This window comes from Herpailurus yagouaroundi, unplaced genomic scaffold (assembly GCF_014898765.1).
Source record: "Herpailurus yagouaroundi ecotype Mexico unplaced genomic scaffold, PumYag 184, whole genome shotgun sequence".
Taxonomy (NCBI): Eukaryota; Metazoa; Chordata; class Mammalia; order Carnivora; family Felidae; genus Herpailurus; species Herpailurus yagouaroundi.
This window is the reverse complement of record NW_024412415.1, coordinates 37,851,072-37,863,594: the sequence shown is the minus strand read 5'-3', so window position 1 is coordinate 37,863,594 and position 12,523 is coordinate 37,851,072. Positions and strand designations below refer to the sequence as shown.

At 39.1% G+C, this 12,523-nt stretch overlaps 1 protein-coding gene across 1 annotated transcript in view; it reads right to left on the bottom strand.

The window, feature by feature from the left end:
- REC114 (REC114 meiotic recombination protein) overlaps positions 1 to 12,523 on the bottom strand; it is a 138,575-nt gene that overhangs the window by 15,727 nt on the left and 110,325 nt on the right. Inside the window, exon 3 of the mRNA XM_040493216.1 lies at positions 1,470 to 1,553. Coding sequence (XP_040349150.1) covers positions 1,470 to 1,553 — 84 coding nt within the window. The remainder of the gene's footprint in view (positions 1 to 1,469; positions 1,554 to 12,523) is intronic.

Here is a 12,523-nt window from a genome sequence, read left to right as displayed (position 1 = left end):
TATAGTGCCGTACGGTATTTATCAGAAAAAAAAAATCCACGAGTTCAAACCTGCGAGTTCAAACTCACGTTGTTCTGGCATGACAGTCCCAGGCTGGGAGTCAGAAGATAAGTCGGTGGCCCAGTTCTCTGACAGCCAGTTACAGCCTTGACTATTGGCATAAGTTGAATTCTGTGCCCTCATACATAAATGAAAAGAGGGGCTCTTGAGTATGCGCTCCAGACCCCTTTGGCAATCTGGTGAAGCCAGTGAATTGCTTCTCAAAACAATGTGTATGTGTGTGTTTTAATAAAGTTTATTTATTTATTTTGAGAGAGCAGAGCCTGTCATTGCAGCCCAGTGTAGGGCTTGAACCCACAAAGTGTGAGATCGAGACCTGAGCCGAAACCAAGAGTCAGACACTCAACCGACTGAGCCACCCAGCTCTCCCCACCCCAGCAACCCCCCCTCGCCCCTGGTCAAAACAATGTTTTTAATCACATAAAATACATTGGATTATAAAGGAAACCAATTATACTGAAGTAGTTTACTACAATATTAAAACACTAATTTGTGAATTAACAATACATATGCTTAACACATGACTAAAAAGCTCTAGCAGAGGGACTAATCACCACCATAATTCTGAGGCAGTGATGAGCCTGACACTGAACATACCTGTGATGTGGCATGAAAGTAGCTGATATCTACTGGGGCAAAGGTCTAATACGACTGGGCTCTGATGCCTACATTCATAGCTGAAGGAAATGATACATCTCAGTTAGGTGTCAGTGAATATCTACGCAGTTCATGGTCTCCTGAATTCTTTAAGGACCCTTTGGAGGGTCTGTGAACCCCAGGCTAAGACCCTTCTATTAAGTGCTCTATTAGATGCTCTTCCAACTCTCAGTCTATGAGCCCATGAAAAATCAGGAGCTTTCACCTAAATTTCAATATTATCTACTGGGTGAATGTTAACAGACTGTTTTTTTTTTTACAGTTATTTCTCAAAGAAAATAATCCAGGTGATTAGTCTGTATTGTATGTTTCTCTGATGAGGATCATTCTTTATGTTTAATGCAGCTAGGAAGCAAGTAAAAGGGAAATTTTTGAATATTGAAAAGGGAAAATGAAAAGACACAGTAAAGCATTCGAAAATAGTAAGACAAACAATGATGTACCCCACATCCTCGCAGTTTGTGCCTGGGGACTGGAGAATGGTTGCACGGCTCTGTCAGACAGGCGTCGACAGATCAATCAAAGCCCTGGCTCTTCAGAAACACCCTCTTCCTAACTAGGCTTCTGCCTCTCTACACACCTTGTTTCATGTTATGTTCCCAATACAAACCTTTCTTAAACATACATATTCTTCCCAGTACCATTTCCCCTGCAAACAGAAGCTCCCGCACTCACTCCATCCCCATGCATAGTTAGAAGATGACAAGGGTACGATCATTTGCTTAAAAATAGTTGGCTACACAGTATCTTGCCTTTATCGTTGTTCCAAACAACAGACAATCCATGCGTCTCACAATCTTCAACCAGTTCTTGCTACCAATGAGTGAAAACCCTTCCTGAAACAAAATAATTAAGCACAATTAGCTGTAAGAAGCAAAAAGGGACATGGAGAATAGCTATGATGCAGCTGCTTCCCATTGGAAAGTTGTAGACTGATTCTTAGATTAAGCAGAGTAGAAATGACTCAACATCACCCGTTGCCAAGGATGACCATTCCAGTAAGTCCTAAGGCTCTTCCTGCCTGATCAACAGTAACAGTCTCAGCTTTGCTTAAACTTTTCATACTGAAAATCAATAAAATATTAAAGATAGTTAATGTCCATAGTCATATTTGCTATAAAATACATTTCTAGGATTTGCCAATATGTTGGTAATTCGATACATCCTTGTAAGTAAAGGATTTCCATTATAAGAATTTATTAACTTATCTGACACGTCTAACTACACAGAGTTCTCTTCATGAGAATCTCATTTTCCGATTCCTACAAATGGAAAAATTGAAGCAACTTGTTTTTGGATGCTGAATGTCTAGTTCTTCATTTCATTCTGAAAGAAGAAAAGGCGAAGAGGGCAGTAGAGGGCACACTAGTCTCAAAAGAGAGATGGCAGTGAGATCTTTATGGTAGAAAGATGAACTTTTTCTGCAGCTTATTAACAGCAAACAATTGGTTATTTAACCATTATGGTCACTCATAAGCTCCAATTATGTCAGTGGATTTCCTCAGTTAAGAAGCCTGTCAGGTTAGAATGTGTTAAGCTCCACTAAGACTAATCCAGGGAACTGAAAATCTAGCAGTATACAAATCCTGCCTACACTGCCTGTCTACCTTGTAGTGTTAATCCACCAGAGCCAGGGAAGACTGCTGGAAGAATCTGAGAAAACTCCTACTTTTAGAAAACAAAAGAAAATGTCCCTTATAAATAATGAACCCTCATAGAGTCTCTCTTCCTAAATCTGTATCTGGTGGAACCACAACTTCCAGAGAAATGGAGAGCCCGGGAAAACTGTGTGTTAATTCCTTGGCATTTTCATTTGAAAAAGAAAAAAAAAAAACATGCTGATTCTGAGAGTTTCATCATTAGTTAGTAGCTTTTATTTTTTTAGTGAAAAAAGGCAAACCATCTGTGATTTCTTAAAACTCAGAATTAGCAAAAAGAAATGTGTTCACTATCAGATCCTAAACATGTAGATACTGTAGTGTAAAACAGCAGTATACGAAGACCCTGGCACTCACACACATTGTTGGTGGACAGTGCAAACTGGTACAACTCTTATGGAGGATGATTTGGCAATATCAGGATTACCAACACAGTACTCTCTAACCCAGCGACTCCAATCCTGGGAATTCATTTCACAGATCAATCTGCACACATGGGAAGTGATGCATGGACAAGGTTAAGCATTTCTGCATTTCTAACAGTAAAAGACTGGAAGCAATTCAAGTATACATCAACAGTGGGCTGGTTCAATATGGTACTCTACAACAGAATACTATACAACTGTACAAAAATAATGCTCTATATCAGTGCTGCTCAGTAGAAATGTAATTTGAGCCACATATGTAATTTTACATTTTCTAATAGTCTAACCCAGTGTGTTTTACACTTAACACCACATCTTAATTTGGATACTGCATTTTTGATGGCTGAAGTGAAAGGTCATTCTACCAAAATAATGTTTAATGGGAAAATAATTTATACTGCTTCCATTTTAAAATCTAAATTTAAATTTAAATTCTGGTTTTCATTTCACATTTCGAGTGCTCAGTAGCCACTTACGGCCAGTCTGTTGCTGCCTTCTCAGACAGTGTAGTTCTACGATACGTACTAATCTCTAAGGTATATTGTTCAGCAAAAAGCAAGTGACAGAACAGTGTCCACAATATAGTACATTTTGATAAGAAAAGGAGGAAACATACAAAGTATATTCTTATTATTTGCTTATATTTACATTAAAAAGAAACTGGAAGGATTAGTATAGACTAAGAAAAAAGCTATCTGTACAGAGTGGGAGTAAACAGTGCAGATGGGGGCAGGGGTTGGAATAAGATTTTTTACTCTATGTCTTTTTTTGAAAAAATATTTATATTTTGGGAAAGTACAAGTGGTGGAGGGGCAGAGAGAATGGGACAGAGGCTCTGAAGCAGGTTCTGTGCTGACAGGCTGACAGCAGTGAGCCCGATATGGGGCTCAAACTCACAAACTGTGAGTGCTCAAACTCACAAACTGTGAGTTCATGACCTTAAGCCGAAGTTGGACGCTCAACTGACTGAGCCACCCAGGTGCCCCTACTCTATGTCTTTTTATATTGCTTTGTGTTTTGAACTACATAAGCTGTTAAGCATTTATGTGGGAATATCTGTGAAAACAAGGACACCCATTCCAATACGGCAAAAACTCAAGGAAGAGGTAGAAGACCTAAAGAAATAATAAATCCATGGGAACTCTGTACGATTTTTATAACTTTTCTGTAAATCCCAAACTATTCTAGAATAAAAAGCTGATTAAAAAAAAAAAAAGAAAGAAATGAACAGCTCTTGGCCCTGCCCTTATCTCACCTGTTCCTGTCTCTAGTGCAGTTTGGGCTCTAAGGGACATCTTCACTGGACTGCTCCACAGATCTCTCCATGTAAGCTTGTCCAGCTGGATCTCGACAGTTGTCCTCTGCACACATTGCCATTCCTACACGGTGTTGCCTTAGAAAATGGCATCATGCACACCTGCCTGTCACCCAAACGATCACTGGGCATCATGCTCGACTCCTCCTTTCCTCACTCCTCCCTCAACACCAAGAAGTCCTCCAAGATCCTACCCCCAAACAGCTTCCTCACCCACCATTCTCCCCACGTACACTGCCACTGCTGCAGCAGGCCACCACCAATTGTCCCCAGAATTGCCACACGATCCTTGGATCTGGTCCCCAGATCCCCTGGTCCTCTAGAAATTAGGTCCAGGCCTAGTTTCTCCATCTATTTGTGCTACTGCCAGAATAGTAATTTGTAAAACAAGCATCAGATGAAGTCATTCCCTTTCGATGCCACCGCCTCCTCATCCCCTCCCTCACCACTTCCAAGAAGCACCTGCCAGATAGAGTTCAAATTCCTCAGTGCATGTAAATTTCTAACATTTGGCTTCTGCCTTTCATGTGTGATTATTTCCTTCAATTCTCTTCTAAACGCTGTACCGGGGCCCATACAAAGCTCCCTGAAGTTCTGCAAATGCGCCACGCTCCTCACACCTGGATTTTGTTGTACAGCTCTCTTCTGAAATGGCTTCCTTTTTCATTGATTTTTGAAAACGCAGCTTTATCTCCACAATTCCCCGAGACTAAGCTGGCTGACCTCAGAATTCTGTGCTCTCAAAGGATCTTGTATTTACCTCATAAGTGGTTACATTTCATAGACTGAGGAGGAATCTCTGAGCAGGCAAGGCAGGTTCTAGAATGTGTCTCATTACCCCCTTGAGATCCCAGCAACTAGCACAATGTTTAGCAAATGCTACTGCATCCACCCCAGTGGCTGCTCCACTTAGGCCTCTGTGCAGTGGCCATGTGGGGAAAAGTGGTGTCTCCTCCCTGACAGTGTCTCTCATTCGAGCCATGTTAGAGCCCTTCATAAAACCTGTCCAAACCATTTGCTTTGAACTTTGTATATGTCTTCTCTCTGCCTCTCCCCCTGATGTTTTTTCTAATTAACCTCCAATCATTATTCATTTCATCCCTAACCTCACTTGGGTCACGCTGTTAGACTTTCTCATAGCACACACAGCACTGATCACAGTTGGTGTGTCTGTAGTGATTATTTGCTTTATGTCTATTTTTTTCCCTCATTGTAAGCCCCATGCAGGCAGGGGCTATATTTGTTTTTTGCTCACTACTGGATATATACCACCCATAATAGTGTTTGACACTGGAAGATGCTTCAGCGAGTTTTCAGTGAATGAAAGAATGAAGCTCTTTCTTAAAATTAACAGAATATTTCACGCCAGTATTTCTTGGGAACAATGAAGCCCATACATTTATTACCTGTCCAATGATGCAGAACATCTTACTTTTATTTGACTCATACCAATCTTGTTGAAGATTCAAAAAGTGCTTTTTCATCCTAATGTTTTGGGCTTTAATAAAGAAGCCTGTGTACCTAACCACCTGCCATTCATATATTCCTAGATTTTAATAATGCATCTCCCTGTCTCTGAAAATCCACCTCTTTGAATCTCCTTTAAGGCTTATCCATCTGATAAATTCAGTTTAGGTCAACTGATAGCTCCTGTATGCAGCCTCTCCTGACTTTCTCAGATAGTTAAGTAAACCTGCTCTGTGTACCTATAGCACACTGTACCAGCTGCTAGTAAAGACTCACCATCACTGAGCTCTACTACGGCTGACTACTGTGCTATAGGTTAAAAAGACACAGAAGCTGCCTAAGGGCAGGGGAGAATGCATCAGAATCACCCAGGGAGCTGCTCCTCCTGGTGCTCAGGATACTGTTCCATCACCAGGGAGCTGCTCCTCCTGGTGCTCAGGATACTGTTCCATCACCAGGGAGCTGCTCCTCCTGGTGCTCAGGATACTGTTCCATCACCTGGTCAAAAACCACTGCCATAAGAAGCCACTGCTACCTGATGAGAGTCTGCCATATCCCTTTGAAGTGCTGGGTGGTGGTAAATGGTTAGGAATTAATAGCATAGGGTAAGAGGGGGAAAAAGAGAGGAGTATTCTAGGAAATGCAAAATTTACCACCGTCGAAAGAATAGAGCCAAAACTAAGAAGTCATGTCTAAGATAGAGGCATGCAGAAGCTAAAGGGAATAAGACTTTGAAATAGAGAATGATCGGCAGTGTCAGGTGATGCACAGGGATGGAGTGAAAATAAGGGCTATGAAGTCTGCACTGAATTCAGCAGGTGGGACTAGATGCTACTAGGTCTGTGTATGTGTCACTCTACCTCACTCTCCTTCTAGATCCCACTTTATTGCAAACTCCATGAGACCAAGAATTGTTTCATTCATCTTTGTATCTTGCGTGTCTATTGAATTAAAAAAGGAGTGCCAATCTCTGGCCCCCTCACCCCCGCCATGTCCTCTGATCATCCTGTAGCCTATTCCCTCCTGCTGTCCAGCTCCAGCACAGTCTCTCTGCAGTGGCACAAAGCCACATGATTCCAAGGGGCACCATACCACACTTTTGTATATATAAACAGAACCGCAAACTTTGATTTTCAAGTATTATAAATTACAAAGTTCATTTCTAGATTTTAGTTGTCCACCTCCTCCTTGGCCTCCATTACCATAAATAATTAACAGTTACCAGAAAGGAAGCCAATCAAAAGAAAGTAAAAAGGAACTAATTAATGGAGAGGTCAGAGGTAGACAATGTGATATCCAAGAATGATGGCGGCGGGGGGGGTGGGGGGAGAGGGTGGGAACCTACACCTTCACCCTGACTAAACTGTTTCCCTTGCTGTTGATTCTATTACTGAACTAGTTTCGTTAGTGGTTCAGACTCCTCTCAGGTCTGAGCAGGCAAGCCATGAGGGCATCACGGGGGTTGTCGCATTTAGCTAAGTAAATTAGCTTTCAAACCATGCCAGATATGATCATAAGTGCTGTGAAGGAACAGCATTTTACTTTTATGGAAGTAACAATTAAAAAATGCTCACACCTGCTACAAATACTCTGATTCAGAGGAAAACAGCAGAGGAGAATATGGTTACAAAAATAACTCGATGACTAACCATTAGACAACCTACCTAGTCCTTAACCCCAGAACACCCAAAGGGCTTCTTGATGAATGTGAGGTGTTTAGGTGCCAGGTGATGTATTTAAAAACTAGATCCTGTCTTAAATTTCAGAGTTGTGTTTCTGACTCACTTTGCCTGGAGCTCAAGGTCTGTGAGGTTCAAGTTACATTGAAGATAGGAAAAAAATATCCATGATACAAGAGCCGCTACAAAATATGAAGATGACAATGTGCACAGAGAAGAAAGCAAGGAAAAGAACTGGGATCTTTAAAAATTAATTTTTCGGGGGGCGCCTGGGTGTCTCAGTCGGTTAAGTGTCCGACTTCAGCTCAGGTCACGATCTCGCGGTCCGCGGGTTCGAGCCCTGCGTCGGGCTCTGGGCTGATGGCTCAGAGCCTGGGGCCTGCTTCCAATTCTGTGTCTCCCTCTCTCTCTGCCCCTCCCTTGCTCATGCTCTGCCTCTCTCTGTCTCAAAAATAAATAAAAACATTAAAAATTTTTTTTAAATAAAAATTAATTTTTCAATAATCATAACCAATTACTTATTAAGCTAATAAAAGGGAAAAGATAAAAAACATCTGGTTTGAGGATTACAATTTTAAATTATTTTTAAATTTGGGGCACCTGGGAGGCTCAGTCGGTTAAGCATCTGACTTCAGCTCAGGTCATGATCTCCCAGTCCATGAGTTCGAGCCTGCTGACAGCTCAGAGCCTGGAGCCTGCTTCAGAGTCTGTGTCTCCCTCTCTCTCTGCCCCTCACCCCACTCGCGCTCTCTCTCTCTCAAAAATAAACAAACATTAAAAAATAATTTTTAATTCAAGTATAATTAACATACCATGTTACATTGGTTTCAGGTATACAATATGATTCAACAATTCTGTACATTACTCAGCGACTATCAAGATGAGTGTACTCTTAATCCTCTTCAACTATTTGCATCCCCCATCTCCCCGTTGGCAGCCATCTGCTTGTTCTCCGTATTTAACAGTCTGTGTTTTTGTCTTTTCTTTCTTTGTTCATTAGTTTGTTTCTTAAATTTCACATGAGTGAAATCATTTGGTTTTTGTCTTTGTCTTATTTCACTTAGCATAATACTCTGCAGGTCCATCCATGTTGTTGCAAATAGGAAGATCTTATTCTTTTATGTGGCTGAGAAATATACCATTGTGTATATATATACCACTTCTTTATCCACTCACTTATTGATGGACACTTGGGCTGCTTCCATAACTTGGCTATTGTAAAGCCACAATAAACATAGGGGTGCACATATCCCTTCAAATTACTGTTTTCATATTCTTTGGGTAAATACCCAGTAGAGGAATTACTGGGTCTTATATTAATTTTTAATTTTTTGAGAAATCTCCATACTGTTTTTCACAGTGGCTGCACCAGTTTGCATTCCCACCAACACTGAACCAGGGTTCCTTTTTGTCCATATCCTTGTTTTTCTTTTGTTTTTGATTTTAGCTATTCTGATAGGTGTGCGGTGATACTTCACTGTAGTTTTGATTTGCATTTCCCTAATGATGAGTAATGCTGAGCATCTTTTCATGTGTCTGTTGGCCATCTGTGTCTTCTTTGGAAAAATGTCTGTTCCTGCCTTCTACCCATTTTTAAATTGGATTATTTGGGGGGGGGGGTTTGGTGTTGAGCTGTACACGTTCCTTATACATTTTGGATTCTAACCTCTTATCAGATATGTCTTTGCAAATATCTTCTCCTATTCCATAGGTTGCCTTTTAGTTTTGTTGACTCTTTTCTTTGCTGTGCAGAAGCTTTTTGTTTTGATGTAGTCCCAATAGTTTCATTTTGCTTTTGTTTCTCTGGCCAAAGGAGGCACATGCAGAAAAATGTTGTTATGGCCAATGTCAGATAAATTATTGCCTTTTCTCTCTTCTAGGATTTTTATGGTTTCAGGTCTCTCATTTAGGTCTTTAATCCATTTTGAGTTTATTTTTCTGTATGGTATAAGAAAGTGGTCCAGTTACACTCTTTTGCATGTAGCTGTCTATTTTCCCAGCACCATTTATTGAAGCTGATTTTTTTCCCAATGCATATTCTTGCCTCCTTTGTCCTAGATTAACGGACCATAAAAGCGTGGGTCTATTTTTGGGCTTTCTATTCTGTTCCAATGATCTATGTGTCTATTTTTGTGCCAGTACTATACTATTTTGATTACTATAGCTTTGTACTATACCATGAAATCTGGGATTGTGATACCTCCAGCTTTGTCCTTGTTCAAGATTGCTTTGGTTATTCAAGGCCTTTTGTGGTTCCATACAAATTAGGATTACTTCCTAGTTACGTGAAAAATGCTGTTGGTATTTTGATAGAGATTGCATTAAATCTGTAGATTGCTTTGACATTTTAACAGTATTTGTTCTCCGAATCCATGAGCATGGAATGTCTTCCCATTTGTCTGTGTCATCTTCAGTATCTTTCATCAATGTTTTATAGTTTTCAGAGTACAAGTCTTTCACCTCCTTGGTTAAAGTTTATTCCTGGGTAGTTTATTATTTTTGGTGCAATTATAAATGAGATTGTTTTCTTAGTTTCTCTTTCTGCTGTTTCATTATTAGTGTCTAGAAATACAATGGATTTATGTATATTAATTTTGTATCCTGCATCCTTACTGAGTTCATTTATCAGTTCTAGTAGGTTTTTTGGAGGAGTCTTTAGGGTTATCTATCTATCTATCTATCTATCTATCTATCTATCTATCTATCGTGTCATGTCATCTGCAAATAGTGATAAATTTACTTCATCCTTACCAATGTGGATGCTTTTTATTGCTTTTTCTTGTCTGACTGCTGTGGCTAGGACTTCCAGTACTATGTTGAATAAAAATATTGACAGTGGGCATCCTTGTCTTCTTGTTCCTAACCTTAGGGGCAAAGCTCTCAGTTTTTCACCATTGAGTATGATGTTAATTGTAGGTTTTTCATAGATGGCCTTTATTATGTGGAGGTATGTTCCCTCTAAACCTACTTTGTTGAGAGCTTTTATCATGAATGGATGTTGTACTTTGTCAAAGGCTTTTTCTGAATCTGCTGAAACGATCATATGGCTTTTATCCTCTTATTAATATGATGTATCATGTTGATTGATTTGTGAATACTGAACCACTCTTGAATCCTGGGAATAAATCCCACTTGACTGCGGCAAATAATTTTTTTTTAATGTACTGTTGGGTTCAGTTTCCTAATATTTTGTTGAGGATTTTTGCATCCATGTTCATCAGAGATATTGGCCTGTACTTCATTTTCAGCAGTGTCTTTATCTGGTTTTGGTATCAGGGTAATGCTGGCCTCACAGAATGGCCTTTGTCTTATATTTTTTGGAATAGTTTGAGAAGAATAGGTATTATCTCCTCTTTAAATGTTTGGTAGAATTCACCTGTGAAGCCATCTGGTCTTGGACTTTGGTCTGTTGGGAGTTTTTGGTTACTGATTCAATTTCATTGCTGGTAATTGGTGTGTTCAAATTTTCTATTCCTTCCTGATTCAATTTTGGAAGGTTATATGTTTCTAGGTATTTATCCATTTCTTCTAGGCTGTCCAATCTGTTGACATATAATTTCTCATAATATTCTCATAATCCTTTGTATTTCTGTGGTGTTAGTTGTTATTTCTTCTCATTCCTTTCTGATATTGACTCCTCTTTTTCTTTTTAATGACTGGCTAAAGGTTTATCAGTTTTGTTGCTTTTTCAAAGAATCAGCTCCTGGTCTACTGTTCCTACTTTTTGTCTACTCTTTTTTTATGTCCTTCCTTCTACTGGTTTTGGGTTTTGTTTTTTCTAGCTTCTTTAGGTGTAAGGTTAGGTTATTAAAGATTTTTCTTGCTTTTTGAGGTAGGCCTATATTGCTATAAACTTCCCTCTTAGAACCACTTTTACTGCATCCCAAAGATTTTGGACCATTGTGTTTTAATTTTCACTTGTCTCCATGTACTTTTTGATTTCCTCTTTGATTTCTTGGTTGACCCATTTATTATTTTACAGCATGTTACTTAACCCCACTGTATTTATGTTCTTTCATATTTTTTCTTGTGGTTTATTTCTAGTTTCATAGTGTTGTGGTTAGAAAAGATGCATAATATGACTTCAATCTTTTTGAATTTGTTGGGTCTTGTTTTGTGGCCTAATAGTTAATTTATTCTGGAGAATTCTCCACGTGCACTTGAAAAGAATGTGTATTCCACTGTTTTAGGACAGAATATTCTAAATATATCTTAGAACTATCTGGTCAAATGTGTCATTCAAAACCACCGTTCCCTTGTTGATTTTCTATTTGGATGATCTGTCCATTGATGTGAGGTGTTAGTGTCCCTTACTATTACTGTATTACTATTGATTGCTTCCTTTATGTTTATGTATGTGGCTTTTTCCCATGTTGGGTGCATAATTGTTTACAATTACTATATCATGTTGAATTGTTCCCTTTATGATTATGCAGTGTCCTTGTCTCTTATTACAGTCCTTATTTTAAAGTCTATTTTGTCTGATATAAGTACTGCTACCCTGGTTTCTCTTCACTTACATTTGCATGATAAATGCCTTTCTATCACTTCACTTTCAGTCTGCAAGTGTATTTTAGGTCTCAAATGAGTCTGTTGTAGGTAGCATATAGATGGATCTTCCTTTTTTATCTATTCTGTTACACTGTATCTTTTGATTGGAGCATTTAGTCCATTTAAACTCAAGGTAATTATTGATAGGGATACCTGGGTGGCTCAGTTGGTTAAATGTCCGACTTAGGCTCAGGTTATGAACTCATGGCTAGTGAGTTTGAGGCCCCACATCGGGTTCTGTGCTGACAGCCTGGAACCTGCTTCAGATTCTATCTCCATCTCTCTCTGCCCCTCCCTTACTCACACTATCTCTCTCTCAAAAATAAACATTAAAAAATTAAATCAAAGTAATTATTGATACGTACATACTTATTGCCATTTTGTTATTTGCTCTGTAGTTGTTTTGTAATTTTTCTCTACTCCTTTCTTCTCTTGTTCTCTTTCACAGTTTTGCTGCCTTTCTTTAGTGATATATGTAGATTCCTTTCTAATTTTTGCCTGCTATTGGTTTTTGATTTGTGTTTACCATTAGGTTTACATCTTATGCAAACAGGAGTCTATATTAAGTTGATGGTTGCTTAAGTTTGAACCCACTCTAAAAGTCTTGAATTTTTACTCCTCTTCCTACTGCCTCCACATTTTAGGTATATGGTGTCATACTTCATGTCCTTTTATTTTGTGAATCCCCTAATTTTTATTGACATATTTAAT